This window comes from Zonotrichia leucophrys, unplaced genomic scaffold, assembly GCF_028769735.1.
Source record: "Zonotrichia leucophrys gambelii isolate GWCS_2022_RI unplaced genomic scaffold, RI_Zleu_2.0 Scaffold_47_404062, whole genome shotgun sequence".
In the NCBI taxonomy this organism is placed as follows: Eukaryota; Metazoa; Chordata; class Aves; order Passeriformes; family Passerellidae; genus Zonotrichia; species Zonotrichia leucophrys.
Window position 1 is genome coordinate 294,334 of NW_026992252.1, and position 16,153 is coordinate 310,486.

At 37.8% G+C, this 16,153-nt stretch overlaps 1 protein-coding gene across 2 annotated transcripts in view; it reads right to left on the bottom strand.

Annotated features, from left to right (window-relative positions):
• Positions 1 to 5,032: 5,032 nt before the first annotated feature.
• The window catches only part of LOC135460432 (chromodomain-helicase-DNA-binding protein 1-like), a 103,701-nt gene continuing 92,580 nt past the window's right edge, over positions 5,033 to 16,153 (bottom strand). For both annotated transcript variants that reach the window (XM_064737248.1, XM_064737247.1), the window contains 8 exons: positions 15,870 to 15,998; positions 13,241 to 13,489; positions 12,686 to 12,826; positions 10,398 to 10,576; positions 8,182 to 8,278; positions 7,915 to 7,972; positions 6,710 to 6,917; positions 5,033 to 6,535 (listed from right to left, as the gene is read on the bottom strand). In XM_064737248.1, the coding sequence (XP_064593318.1) occupies positions 6,169 to 6,535; positions 6,710 to 6,917; positions 7,915 to 7,972; positions 8,182 to 8,278; positions 10,398 to 10,576; positions 12,686 to 12,826; positions 13,241 to 13,489; positions 15,870 to 15,998 (1,428 nt within the window). In that variant the 3' untranslated portion in view covers positions 5,033 to 6,168. The remainder of the gene's footprint in view (positions 6,536 to 6,709; positions 6,918 to 7,914; positions 7,973 to 8,181; positions 8,279 to 10,397; positions 10,577 to 12,685; positions 12,827 to 13,240; positions 13,490 to 15,869; positions 15,999 to 16,153) is intronic.

A 16,153-nucleotide genomic window follows, 5' to 3' on the forward strand; every position in this document is an offset into this window, starting at 1 on the left:
GAAAGAGAAAAAAAATAACAGTTGTGTCCGGAACATTTTATATTTGTGACGTGGTTTGACAGGAATTCTGGGATGCTGTGGTCAGACCACCAATGGGTGCTCAGATTTTAATACTGGCACTTGGTTTGACCACTGGGATTTGGATACGCCTCTGAGAACACACAGGGGTTAAAAAGCAGAGCTGCTCCCCTGGGAGGCTCTCTTGGGCTTTCTGGTGGGAAAGAGTTCAGATCTCTCCCGCGTCCAGCTGCTGCTGCTGGGGGGGAGAGGGGCAGCCACGTGACCATGAGGTAGGCCCGGGGCTTGGACAGAGATGGGAGGTGAAGAGGCCCTGAGGATGGAAGGGTGGAGGAGCACCAAGAGACATCGGGCAGCCACCCCCTCCCAGGAGAGAGAGAGAGAGAGAGGCAGAGCCGGCGTCTGATTTTGATAGCGGCCGACTGAGAAGGAGAAGGGGGGGGGGTCGGTGAGAAGGTGCCCAGCTCCAGCAGGGCAGCGTGGGAGTTCTGGAAAGGCAGAGACTGAGATTTAACCATTTTCTTGCTTGATGGAAACTTTACAAATGCTAATCCTCCTGGAGCTGAATGAGGAGAGAGAAAAGAGATAAGAGGAAATGGGACACGAGGGAAGTGGAGAAGACTCTTAGGTGGGAGGAGATGGTGGAGTGGCTCTTTTGCTGGACTCTTTTTGTAGCCATGGACAAAACCATGTTTCCTTGTGATGCGGAGACTGCATGCCAGGGGGAGGCAGTGCCTCGGAACCAGGAGGGTTCAGTGTGGGTACCCCTCGGCCCCAGGGGGTGCAAAAAATGTGGGGAGGACAGGTGTCCTGAAGGAGAGGCTGTGCCCTTTTATTGGAATGAGACAAGGCATCTTTGAAAGACAACCCTAGAAGCAGCTCTGGTCCATGCACAGTGGTGAGAGCACTGGGCATGGAATGGAGATGTCACGATGGCAAAGGATCTCCGGCCGGTGCCACGAATGACATGGAAACACAAGAGGTCTCAACGGTGTTTCCAGGAGAAACCTATGGCACAAGAGGGACTCCTCACTCCTCTTGATGAACTGAAGATTGAGTATTCTAAAGGGTGGTGCCAGACCGAGAGTTGGTGATTTGGGGGAATGCATTGTATTGGGAATTTGGTGAGGAGGAGGAGATGTATTTGTGAAATTTTCATTTTCCTTGTGTGGTTTTTTCCTTCCTTGTAGTTTAGTTAATAAAGTTTTCTTTATTCCTAAGTAGGAGCCTGCTTCGCTTATTCCTGGTCACATCTCACAGCAGAAACCAGGGAGAGGGTATTTTCATGGGGGCACTGGCATTGTGCCAGAACTCACTAGTCAGCATGCTGCCCAGTTTAATCATGGAGCTCTGGCACCTAGGCTTGTATACGTCTCTGTATAAATGGTACAATTTGCCCAGGATATGGCTCTTTTTTAGATCATGATCTTTGCTTTTGACAGTCTATTAGATCTGTACAATGTGTGCTTGACACTTTTAAATCAAAATCAATATAGCTATAGCTTTCTTAAGCTATTTTTTCAAACATGAAGCAAAATGCTGTACATGAAAACTAAGAGAAGCAAAATAATTTTTCCCATGAAAGTTATTTCACTATAATTGTAAACAAATCAATCCGAAATCATCATCAAAGCATGTTTCTTCACCTGCTTAACCATTTTCAGGATTGTGGACCAATAATGTAATTATCAGGCACTTTCAAAAAAAAAAAAAAAAAAAGAAAAATAACTTCTAAAGGAACAGTTGTTCTCTAGTCTCATTGTGCTCCCTGCTCTGTCTTTCAGCAGTACATTGAAGTGAGCAAAGTGATTGAACTGGACTGTTTGACAACTGTCAGGAGGTCCAGGAAGAAAAGTGTTTTCAGGTGTTGGAAAATAACCATTTAGCTTTTGTCCTTATTGCTAACTGATCTTTTGTTCCCAATGAAGGCTGACAAATTCTTTCAAAAGGTGGTAAGAAATTACTCCTGCCTTCCTTGGTAGACACCTGTCTTTTAAACAGGACAGTTGCCCTTCTACAAGATATCAAATACTTGCAACCATTAGGCTTCTTCCCTTTGTCTGAAGAAGACCTCATCTACGATTACTTCCTAATTGGGCAGTCTGTAGCCAATACTCATCCCAATGTTACACATGTTGGTCTGTCCACTACTCCTGATCCAAAAGCTCTTATCATCTATCCCTAGGCAGAGCTCCAGGCAACCTTGCTCCTTCTTCACAGCTCTTTGCCTTTTCAGCCTGTCTTTCCTGAAGAGCTAGTATCCAGCCATTGCAGCACTACAGTCCTGTGAGCCATCACACCAGCTCACTGCAATCCCAATGAGATTATACACCCCCAAGTGCATATAGGCTTCAAATTCTTCCTGCTTGTTTCCTATGTTGTGTACATTAGCATACAGACACTTAAGAGAGGCCCACCACCATGCTGATTTTTGCAGAAAGGGTATGAGCTTCCCCCATCATGCTGTCCTCTCAGCATGTCCTTATTTGTCCATGTATACATAAAGTCAGCTCCCTTCTGCCCTGTTTTATTGGTATCAAGGTGTGTTTTGTCCACATCACCCGAACCTTTTGCTTACCAACCTAGGCCACCATGCCCATCCTGGAGCAAGTTTGATGGCAGGAGTTGTGGTCCCATGACAGACCCATGCTGGAGCAGTTTGTGCCTGAAGGACTGCACCCCATGGAAGGGATCCATGCTGGAGCAGTTAATGAAGAACTGTAGCCTGTGGGAAGGACTCACATTGGAGAAGTCCATGGAGGACTGTCTCCCATGGGAGGGACAGAGCCAGAGCAAAGGAAGAATGTGAGGAGTCTATCCTCTGTGGAGGAAGAAGCAACAGAGGCAACATGTGATGAACTGACCACAACATCCATTTCCCAGCCCTTAGGGGAAGGAGGTAGAAAATCAGGACTAAAGCTAAGCCCAGGAAAAATGGAGAGGTGGGGGGGGACAGTGTTTTAAAGGTTTGGTAATAAATCAAATCATTTCCCCAAGTCAAGTCTGTTTTGCCCATAACAGTACTACTGGTGAGTGATCTCAACCTGTCTTAATCTCAGCCTGTGAGCCTTTTGTTATATTTTCTCTCCCCTGTCCACTTGAGGAGGGGAGTGATAGAGTGACTTTGGTGGGCACCTGGTATCCAGCCAAGGTCCAGCCACCACATTTGCATGCATGGAAAATGAATGATAAATGGTTTATTTGCAGAGGATATGGTGCATATATTACTAATTAGGAGAATCCCATAACAGTCAGTTTATTAAGCCATGGAGAACACCTCTGCCATCAAACTTCATTCCCCTCTGCATTCAGATAAGTCTTAAACAGCTATAACATAATCAAAGTTAACACAACCTAAATATCCTAATTAGCAAAGATTCTAACCAAAGACACCAACTATGTTCTGTCTAGCTATACTGATAGTGAAGTAGACTTAGTGGGACTGTTCTATTGATGCATTAGAGTGGATCCAAGATTCCAGCTCACTACCCAAACTGGAAGAACTAGACAGTGGATGTGAATGCTCCAACTTCTAGATTTTCACCACTAGAAGATACATAGCACACATGCACAACTTTACTAGCCACCGCTAGCTTAACACTGCTTCAGTAATTAAGCTCAAAAGCAGAGTTCAAAACCCTCCAAACCCTCGGAAAATGACAGCTAATAAATGAAGAAGCATTATCTGAGTTGCAGCCTACATTAAATTAGCTTAAATGTACTTGGCTAAATGATATTAACTTAGAATGTGCAGAAGCTGTGCCTATAGTGAGATTATAACAAACAGGTACTCTGAACAGGTGTTGGTTAAATTTTAATACTTTTGTGTAACCCTGGTTAATTGGAAAAAAATGTTCAACTGCCCTGGGTAACCCAAAATGTTATTGTATTCCATATCTATCAGTGCGATGTCATATGCCAATATTGTTACTCTCTCTTCAAGACCTGGTGGCTAGAAACAGAACCATGGAGGTTGGCAGATGCTGGGGTCCTTTTAAGGTCAGGTCAGGGACACTCAGGCAGAGGTTCTCTTGCCCTTTCTCTTTCATTCTCGCCAGGAAAGCTGAGACAGGTCTTTGGACCATTTTTTTTCCTTTCTTTTTTGCTGCCACCACCCAGGACAACCAGTAGTGGTGCCATGCCAAGAAAAACAGAACAGTCCCTGCTCCATATGGTTGCCCCAGACCACCAACAATGCCTGGTTGAATCAGGAGGATATGGAGTCCAAGTTATCCTAGCTGGCTGCCTGCTGCTTTTGCTGAGGAGAAGGCATAGTCCCTCCATAAGTTCCAGTTGCAAATCCAGTTCCAGCTCCCAGTTTTTGGCTGCCTTAACCAACAGAGCTTCCACTGTCAGAGAGATAAGAGGAGCATTTGTCTGTTTTTTGGAGTCTAGGGTTTTTTAAAATTTTGCCCTTGTTCCCTGTTAGTTGTTGTTTGGGGGAAGAGGGAGTTTTTTGCTATCGTGGAGGTTCAGTTGCTGTGCTGTTTTTCTCTATTTGTTCTCTCTCTTCACACGTGGTTGGGAGAGGTTGTTGTCCACCATTTCTGCCTTCAACTCTCAGACCACGACATTACAGAGGGCACCATCTTGGGGGAGTGGTTTCTCCACCATTTTGTTTTCTTTGTTCCCTGGGAGTCCACGAGATTCAGCACCTTTGCATCTAGTGATTATTATTGTTATTTTTGCCTTCTGCTGTTTTGTTTTTTAGTAAACTGCCATTTTTTCACTTATATCTTGTCTCACCTTATTGGTGAAAGGGGAGTGGTTAAAACTAAAAGGAGAGGTAACTAATTTTGGAGTGTCCACCCCTTAAACTGTCTTAAACCAAGACATCAACACATTGCAAGATGAAGAAAAATTGGAACAACATATTAGCACCAACCACATGATGCCAGGGTAGACATTTATCTTCCCTAATTATGTTGTGTATTTAGTAATTAAGAGTTGAATATTTTTATGGTTACATGAGAAAGATGTATGCTGTAGAAAAACACCAGCAGGAAGCAAGAGCTCACATTTCATTTAAAATTTAATTTGTCAAACAGAAGTTATCTATGTACAGTGTATATTGTAATAATTCTTGTAATAGAAAGTCATTCAAATCTAAAATATTAACTGTCTGCATAGCACATATGACATTATTGCCCATTTCAAGAGGAAAAACAGTACATTTCCAATAAATTTTGTCTGATTTGGATTCAAAAGTGTTCAGATATTGAACATGCCTTCTTTAAAACCTGTGTACACAAAAACTTTTCAGACCACAGTTTAGCTGAATATTTCCCATTTCATTACAACAAATCACAATATTGTCAGTTTAATAGAAAAACAAAACCAAAACATGTATCTGAAGCATCCAATAAAAAAGGGGCACTAAATGGAATAAAAAGGTTCCCATCCCCATTTTTGCATTCTAAACAGTGATTTCATAAAAAGATTTTTATTAAAAAGTGTTAGTATATTGACTCTGTGACAAGAAAGACTGAGTAGGTAGGGAAAGGAACAAGCAAAAAAAAATCTCATTTAATTAGTTTGCAATATCTTTCAGCGATTTATTTTGAAAAAAAGCATTATTACAGCTGACCACAAACAGGAGAAATCTTGGCTATTTTACAGTTATAGGTACAGAAATATTCAAGCTTGTGATGCAAAGTGGCAAGGTGACTGCAGTATACAATGTAAATAAATAGCTTTGAAACGTGAACAAATGTCCTTGAGAATTCCTTACTAAGAAAACAAAAAAGCTCCTCCTCATTTCTCCCTGAAACATGATCACAGGTCTGTGTTTAAAATCTCATTTGCAAACATAATTTAAACTATGTTCACCCTAAAACCAGTTTTATGAGATTCAGTCTGAATGGGGCAGTGTTGAGGTCCCTGTAAAAGTAAACATTTTTCATTTCTTAAAGAAGGGGGAAAAAAACCCCCAGAAAACACCTGCCACCAACATTTGCAGCACAGTGCAGCAGAAATTTTAAATACAAAAATATTTTTCTATTGTTGGGATAATAGACCTTGCATCCTGGAAAGAAGTAACAATACTGTGACTAACAATATCCAGTCCATAACTTTCAAGTCACATAAGGCAATTACTGTGTTAGTTTACTGTATATGGCTAAAAGATGGTCCAGAAAATGTCAGTCTTTGTTATGTTTTCCGGCTACTCCATGTATGTTCAGGTGTACTTTTGTGATCTGATGAGTGTTCAAATGGAGATCTGTGTCCTATAGGAGATCTTGACCCATAAGGAGACCTCTGATCTAATGGTGACCTTGGGCCACTACCAGAAGCTCTGTGGTCTATTTGCCAGTCTGAGTGGTACCTATAATCTCTGGAAGATTTTTTATGATGGATATACTCTGAAGTGGAACGGTGATCTGAATGTATCCTGTGGTCTGAATGGGAACGGTGATTTGCATGAGGTCGACTGTCTTTTAAACTTCCTTCCTGGTTTGACCTGTGATCTCTGCTCCTGTGGTCATCCAGCTTTCTACGTTTACCATCACTTAAGTATCTGAAAAAATTTACTTATTACTGAACACATAGTAAGGACTACAATTATGTCAATTCAACAGAACTGCATAAGAGAAATGTCTTTGCAATTTTGCATTACTTAGAAAAGATTCACTGCTGTTTACTACAAGCATACTGAAAAACCAGGAAAGGAATTTTTAACAGAACAATTTACCTGCTGTCTTGTTTATAGTGATCCCAGTCTCTGTGGTCTTTTCCATTGCTGAAGGCTGAATAGGACCTTTTCCTTGAGTCATTTTTATTATAAGCATCTTCCTGATGCTTGTCCTTATGATGATCATAGTACTGTGACAAATGTCTATCAGAAGAACTATCCCTGCTACTGTCATCATGGTTTGTATTCTCCTTCAGTCTTTCAACACCTGTTTAATAAAGTAGAGGTTATAAGGAAGCCTCATACAGTAAAAATTATTTTCTTTATCCATTCAAACAGCTCTTCTATCTGTCAGATTTAAAGCAATGTGAAAATGGCATTATAGTTTGACAGAAACAATATCTAAATGATTGAAAGAGAAATGCAGTAATGTGAGCAAACTGAGAGAGACCTCAGAAGGAAATAGAAGGCAAGCAAGCTAGAAATATAGATATGTAGGACTGAGAAACTAAAATTTTCAACCTTACAGACTGAATGGAGAAGATCAGTGTGGTCTAATTGAGCAGGGAGTAGAAACCAGGTGCCATTAGCAGAGCAATTTGAAAGAGAATGGTAGGAAGTTCCTCTCTAAGGAGACAGCCCTAGTGAGAACACTAGTTTTAGAGGTACACCTTCTTAATGAAAGGTTGTTAGTGGTATTCCTAAAATACATTATACTCATTACTACCATACTATTATTATTATATATAAATTTTAAACCCATGATAACATACTCTAGGTTTATATAACATGATATAAAAAAAAAGTATCACAAGAAGGCAACTGTGGGAGCATAGAAACACAGTATTATTGTCAGTAGTAAATGACATCCCATATAACTGATTGCTAACCATAACTTCAGGGAATATCTTTATTATGATATGGTGACATTACAAGTGCTACAAACAGGTATAGAGACTCCAAGAAGTTTACAAGTGTTGAGTTGGTCTCTCTCCCTTCTCAAAATTAAATACAAAAAAGTGTGGGTTTTTAAAAATTAACTTACTTTAAGAGAATGGTCAAATAACTTGCTACTAAAACCTCTAGGTGCCAAATTCAGTCCATGCTCAGTTGAATTTCATCACCAAACTAGTGAAGTTATGCTGCCAGCCTATCCCTATGATATCCATCAGTATGGGAGTTCTAGGAGACAGTTTTAAGTTTATTTCATTTTATATACCATCATTTAAGATATCCAGCACAATAATATGTTCCACATTTCTTACCTGGATTTCTAATAACATGTGTATTCATGTTGTTGCTAATATTCTGTTCACTGTGCTGCTAAAAGAGACAAGTACAAAAACTGTCATTGATAAATCCCAAAGTTGCATCTGAATTCTTCAGAAAATATTCTAAGAAAAACAAACTAGTTTACTATGAACAGTAAGATACATTTAAAGTGTATTGAGTGAGAACAATTGATACTTTATAATAAAAATTATAAAACTTAGAATATATTTTTGTATATTTAGAGAGTCTGAAAGTATTACCTGAGATTCTTGGCGTTTTTTGATTGCATGTTTATAAAGCTTGTGCAGCTTTCTGGCATCAAATTCTGTAAACTTAGAGACAAAAATCCACAAGTTTCTGAGGAAAAAGGAAGAAAGGTTATAATTCTTCCATATATTAGTTTTTATTGTGTCATACAACAGAACATGGACTTAAATGAAATTATTTCAACAGTATTTCAGTAAAATGAATTAATTGTAAAGTCTGTTACACAGTATATTGTCTAGCTGCACAGCAAACATTACTTAGCTGTATTTCAAACTTTTCAGAAATTAATTACATTAATAATTTGCCATTTTGTAATATTTATCACAATGACTGAAGAATGCAAACTGCATGAAAAATAGTATTCATGGCAGTTTTGTCAATAGAATGATTTGGCAATTGCATAAAAATATAGGTTTCAATTTGTTGTGCAATTCTTCTAAAAGATTATTTGAAATATGTCAGAAACCTGGAGTATTTACTACTCAGTAAAGATTCTTCTGAACTTTAAATCTCCTGCAGGATAAAAAATTTGATCTACATGCCTAATTTCCTACAGATATCAGGGATGGGATTTTCCCATGAAATTCCAAAGCCTGGTCAAAGCTTTTGAAACCAAATGAGAAATCTGAAAGAGGATGGAAGCAGCATGCCAAAATCTTTGATCCTAATCTATGCTATGAAAGAAGAAAGTAAAACAAAACAACACTTTTGGTTTCAAGAAGCCAAAACCTTAAAGACGAGATTTGCTTCTATGATTGCAGACACCAGATCTAAAGTCTAGAATTCTTTTAGCAAAGTTTACAGGTGGAATGCTTAAAAGACTACAGAATAGTACTGTTCTAACTAGTTTTTAGTTGAGAAACATCTCAAGTGTGTAGGCTCAAGAAGCATCAATCTGCTCTTTAACTGTGATGATTTAAATACTATAGTTTTGGCCTAGAGGTTTGCAAAACTAGACAAAACCAGCAAATGATGTGCCCAATGACATCTGTATAAGAAATACAGCATGAATATCTTTACTAAATACTATGTCTTATAAAAGATAGATAAAACACATACTTTAATAATCTATGCATGGTACTGTAGCATTACTATAATATTAATTATATTATAGTAGCTCTACCATACTCATTCTTCACTGAAAGGATAGTCAGGCATTGAAACAGGTTGCTCAGGAAAGTGGTGGAATCACCATCCCTGGAACTGTTCAAAAAATGTATGGATGTGTCACTTGGAGACATGGTTTAGTGATGAACACAGTGATAGTGCTGGGTTAACAGTTGGACTCAATGATCTTCGAGGTCTTTTCCAACCTTAACAAGTCTATGAGTCTATGATCTTACTATGAATTTCCATTTAAAGAAACATAACATTTACCAAAGTGGCTTTAAGACATGGATATTGCTTTTGTATTTCAGTTCACCCCAATATTTTAAAATAAAGCAAGTACAAACAGCAGAAATATTCTGTTAACAGTCTGCAAGAAAATGAAACGACTGAGCTTTGTATATGGAAGTGCAACCATATTTGCAACCATAAAGGATTAAAGTGCACATTATGATAAAACTAAATCTAACTGCATTAATAACTTAATAACAATATATAGTAAGTTTATAAACCAACATTTTCCTCAATTTTTCCAAATTTATCACCTCACAGATGCATAAGAACACTTAAAACTCTTATTTCATTTTGAAATACATTTCGGAGTATGTTATGATAAATGTTTTTTTATCAAGTCAGTTAATATGATTTAATTTTAGAGTTTATTTTTAAAAAGAATAAAGGATTCTGCAACTCAAAATCATTCAAAGTTCAACACACACATTTATAATGGCCTGTTTTTAGCATGAATAAAAACCAAAACCAAACATCAATGTTGAAAAAGGCAGATTCTTTAATGATAAGAATTCTTTTCCACTAAACATGAAATATACTCTAAATACAGTTATTTTCTCTTTGCATTTGGTTTTAAAAAGTAAGAGGACTCCACCTACTGGACAAAATGCATTGCTATGCAAGTATAAAAAAGTGAAATCAATAAAAGCTGCTACCACTTTTAATCTTCTTTTCATAAGCCCTTATTTAATACAGCAGAAAAATTAAATAAATGGAGAATAATAAATGAGAAATAATTTTAAATTATTCTATTTAATATAAGCTATTATGGATTTCCCTTTTTCAAGAAAAATCATGCAGAATAACTTACTTTCTCCACTGTTTAATTTGTTCAGGATTTGCGTACTCTTTTAGACATTCAGTAATGTGGTCCCCAATTTTGATTAGGCACTGTCTAGTATGCTCCAGCTGTTCCCTTTCAGAAAGGCCTTTCTCTGGTCTATCCAATTGTTTCAATGCTGCTTTAACAGGCCTCATTCTTTCTTTGCACTGTAAATTTTTTTAAAAAGGAATACATTAATTCAAAAATAAAAATATAAAAATCATAAAACATGACTCACCCTTACACAGGCAAAGACAGTACTGTTGTAAGCCAAATGAAAAACAAGTCTTTGCTCGCAGCTCTTTTAGTTTTACTATAAAATTTCATTTGGAAAAGTAGCTTTTTAAATCCAGTTGAAAATTTACTTATGTATGAAAGTATTAAATTGTATGTAACACATATTAAAGATTTAAGAAAGCACTAAGTTAATATAAAAGATTTTCTGAGGGAAAGGAATTACTAGGTTTTACAATCATGAGTTTAACTTTCAGCACAAGTATATAGGACAAGAGTTATTTTACTTTTTAGAGCCTTGAAAGCTATACAAACTCAGTGCCAAGATTAGGTATGAGAATGTTTAATATATTTTAAGTAGATACTTTCTGCAACAATTAAACTTGGCATTCAACAGAGGATCAGCATTCCTTCTCTGTGCAGCTTTTAAGCCTGAGTTCTATGCAGATACTAGGATAAAGCTAGTTTAGGTGTGCCTAAATTAGTAACAGTGGTGACAACACATGTACTCATACATATATTTCATATGGGTATGCTTGAATTTTCACACTAATTTAAACATGTTAATAGTAAATACAGATAAATCAGGTAGCATGTTTTAAATTATAGACCTTTGCTTGGAAATACCATTCAATCACAATGGCAAGGTAGATGAAATGTATATTTTACCTGTCATAAGATAGACAAGAAGTCAAATGAGTTAGCCTCAACAACCCACAGCAGTAATTTCCATTTGAAAAGATAAACATGCTAATTAGATTGCATCTGATCATGGCATAATGATAAATATACCTTCCTGAACAGAGGGCCTGGACAAAAAAAAATGTTCTGTATGTAAACCCAACCTATAATTACTCCCACTAAGGAAGGAAGACAAGTCTATATATCCAGAATCAAAAATATGAGGGATTTTGGAAAACATCACAATCACTGTGTCAACATCTAGGGACAACTCAAAAATCAGTGAAGCTGTTTCATTACCAGATCATGTCATTAAGTAATTAAGCAGCTACATTACCTATTGCACTAACCACAGCTTAAGCAACTTTTTAAAAGACGGTTTACAAAATACACTGCTTAAGTGTAGAGGTGAACAGAGAAGTGCAGTTGTACATGGGAATTGCGTAATTTTCAGTCACCTAACCACTCACAAGATATCCTGGAAATTATAGACGAATCACTTATAACATCATTTAGAATAAAAAAAACCCAAAAAAAAAAAAAAAAAAAAAAAAAAACCAAAAAAACGCAAAACAACAACCCCCACATAGGTAAGCTAGTCAGTATCATACCGATGAGAAAACAAGATCATTTACTTCTTACAGCCAGCACCACAGTAGACCCAGTAAACCTGTCTAGCAGTAACGGACAACTGTTGAAAGCAGAATGATACAACTTTCACGGCAGTAAAGTAGCTGCTCAAAGTAAATTCTTAGCATCCTTCCAAAGTCCCCAATCAAACTATAAAATGTTACATATCTCCCTTTTGTTCTTCCAATATTGTTTCTGTTGTGGACAAAAGTAGTGATATAACTGAAATTCTTTTGGTATCAGAGATATTACACCAGCAAGATATTTCTAAGGACTTTAGGATTTGTTCCTTCCTCTGCCTAATGCCTGAAGTCTGTAATACTTTAAGAGCAACTTTCTCTTGTTAGCTTACAAAGAACAAAGGGGTATTTGATAAGGCCAAGTCAGAGACTACAGCAGCTGCATTAAAATTCATTAATTTCTGTCCTTTAAGAAGCAGTATCCATGAATTATTCTTGAGGATGGATCTTCACAGTCTGTATTTTAAAACTATACAGCAAACACAACTAGACAAATACTCTTCACTATACTGCATAAATGCAATAAAATAAAACTGCTAACCTGAAAACAAAACTGAATTTAGTATAGCATCGATAAGCCTTCACTGATCTAAGATTTTACTGGCAATAGATACGTGTATTATAATACCTAATAGTAGAATCAAAAACATCAGAAATTGTGCTCATTTAGTATATCAAGTGTAAACACTAAGTTATTAACAAGGGACTTACCACACCAAATGTCCTCTGATCCAGTTCTTCAGATTCTTCTGATATTGGAACTGTTTCACTAGTTGCAGTAATATGAACTGGAATATCCAACAATGAAACTTTTTTATTTTTTTCTTTGTTTTCAGATTTGAGTTCATTTGCCTACGAACAAAACATGAAAATTTATCTGATAAGCAAACCTTATTTTTGGGCTGAAATTACATTGTAATTAGGCAATCACTGCATTCTCTTCAATAATAACAAAAAGAAAGAAAAAAAATCTGTCATGCAGTGATAGTACCTTTTATTTCCTCTCTCAGAGGGATGGAGAAGGAGAATGGACAAGTTTCTTGCACCACTTGCACTCTCAGTCCCACTAAGCTATAGATCTTTAAAAAGGTAATTTTCCATTTCATTTGCCTGTCCTTGTACTTACAAGTGGCAAAAATAAAACTTCACATGATGCAAAAAATTTCAATGAAATTACTGATCCAAAATATCTTTTCAACTCAAAATCATTCACAAAAACCTGGTGGCCTTTTCTAGTGCTATATAAGAAAAAAGAAACCTAGTTACCTTTTCTTCCTTTACTTCTTTTTCTTTCTGTGTGGATTCTTTTAGTTTGCTTTCTCTCTTTTCTTTAATATTTTTAAACTCGTTCTTATCCTCTTTTTTCTCTCTTTTTAAATGTCGCTTATTTTCTTTTTCTCTTGTCTCTCTTTTTTCCACAGATTCCATCTTTATACCAATATCTGGCTCAGGCTTTTCTTCATTTTCTTCTGCTTTTATTTTTTTATGTGGACATTTCACTGAAACAATCTCATCCTGAAATACACAAGCATATATATATGTCACATAAAATAGAGTTTCTAACTATACAAATTTTGCAACCATCAGATTAAAATATACTTTTTTCTGTGTGTGATTTCTTTAGACTTAGGTTTAACACCTATCAAATGGAGCTGGATGCAGTTTCAAAACAAGATGAGGACTACTCACTCATTTCCTTAATGTGACACAAAACAAGTATTGATTGGGCAGGGATAATGGGCGTGTGAGAGATTAAATCCATTTAACTTTTGTATTACCAAAGAAATCTGCTCCTGTAAAAACTAGGTAAGCTGCAAAGAGCTAAAAGGAATAAGGAAGTAGACCTCACAAGACTGAGCTGATTTTTCGGGGCATCGTGATGATAAAAGACTTTTGTTCTGGTAATTTTGTTCCAGTAACTTTTGTGTGACCCTGAATTAAACAGTCACAGTGACAGGAGAAGGGAACAGATTTCCAACTTTGTTTTTTTCAGACATGTTTTGAAGAATCTAGTGTTTTTTCAGCTACCTTCAAAGTCACAAAATTAGGTGCAACGTGGCCCCTAAACCTAATCTATTGTTTTTTTTTTTTTCTCTGTAGTGGTTTCTGCTGTGTGATAAATAAATGAACCAACAAAAATGGAGGAGTCCTAAAGGAACACATCAGAAGTAATAAAAACATAACAAAGTTGAGTAGCTTATTAGAACAATATCTATTGAATAATAGTCAAACTTAACATCAACAAGTCAATGGGCTCTGATGGGATGCATCCACATGTGCTAAAGGAACTGGCAAACATCACTGCTAGGTCACTCGCAATAATCTTTGAAGGAGGACCCAGGGAACTACAGGTCACTCAGCTTCACCTGAATCCCTGGAAAAGTGATGGAGCACCTCACTCTGGAGGCCATGTCTATCCCCATGGATGACAAGAAGGTGATCAGGAATAATCAGCATGGTTTCACTAAAGGGAAATTATGCTTAACCAACCTGATTGCCTTCTACAATGGGACAACTGGCTGGATAGATGAGAGGAGTGGATATTGCCCATCTGGACTTCAGCAATGCTTTCAACAGTCTCCTGTGACATCCTCATATCATAGTGGATAGTGAGGCAGATTGAGAACATGGCTGAAAGGCAGGTCTCAGAGTGTTGTGATCAGTTGCAGTCTAGTTGGAGGCCTGTCACTATTGGTGTCCCCTAAGATTCAATGCTGGGCTCAGTATTGTTTAACTTGTTCATCAATAACTTAGATGAAGGGGTAGATGCCTCCTCAGCAAGTTCACTGATGATACAAAGCTCAGAGGAGTGAGTGATACCTCAGAGGGCTGTGCAGCCCTTCAGAAGGATCTTGACAGGTTGGAGAGATGGGCAGGGGGGAACCTTCTGAAATTCAACAAGGCAAATGCAGGGTCCTGCATCTGGGTAAGAATAACCTCAGGCACCGGTACAGGTTGAGGGTGACCTGCTGGAAAGCAGCTCTGCAGAAAAGGACCTCAGGGACCTGGTGGACAACAAGCTGTCCATGAGCCAGCAGTGCCCTTGTGGCCAAGAAGGCAAATGGTATCCTGGGGTGCATTAGGAGGAGCATTGCCAGCAGTTTAAGGGAGGTGATCTTGCCCCTCTATTGAGCCCTAATGAGGCGCATCTGGAGTGCTGTGTCCAGTGTTGGGCTCCTCAGTATGAGAGAAACATGGAACTCCTGAAGGGAATCCAGCAGAAGGCTACAAAGATTATTAGGGGACTGGAGCATCGCACTTATGAAAAAAAACTGAAGGAGCTGGGTCTATTCAGCCTGGAGGGGAGACATCTGAGAGGGGACCTTATCAGTATCCCCTTATCTGAAGGGAGGGTGTCAGAGGATGGAGCCAGGCTCTTCTCGGCGGTGCCAAGCAATAGGACAAGAAGCAATGGGCAGAAACTGGAACACAGGAAGTTCCACCTGAACATGAGGAAGAACTTTACTGTGCAGGTGACTGAGCAACGGAACAGATTATCCAGAGAGAGTGTGGAGTCTCCTTCTCTGGAGATATTCAAGAACTTTCTGGACACAATCCCGAGTAACATACTCTAAGGGACCTAGCTTGAGCATGGAGGTTGGACTAGATGACCTCCAGTGGTCCCTTCCAACCTAACCCATTCTGTGATAATGAAAGCCCTGACATACACAGAAGCATTCACTTGCATGTCTCAAAACACTGTTTATTTATGCTGTACTTCCTAAACAATCTTGATTTTTTTTTTCCTGAGCCTGAACAAAAGTTGCTACCTGAAGAATCATAATCAGTAGTAAAAATGGATTAGTCAGAAACATTAGTTTTATATTCCGATTTTTAAATAAAATTGCATTTTGAGAAGATAAAATGCTCAAGTCTTTATATGAATGATATTTACCTCATTATACTCATCATCATCAGATTTTTCTGAGGGTGGTGATGAGTCACTTTTTATTTCTTCTTTAATTTTTGCAGTCTTTGTTGGTCTATTCTTCTTACTTCTTGCTTTCTTCCTCTTTGAATTGCCCTGAATGTAAATTAGCACCTTTATTATATCAACTGACAAGTGTCTGCATCACAGTTACAGAAAAAGATTTTGGTTTTCATGTTAAAGAAAGCATTCAATTTATTTATTGCCACTAATGACCACCACTTTTCTCAGGATTGGAGACCAAGCCTAAT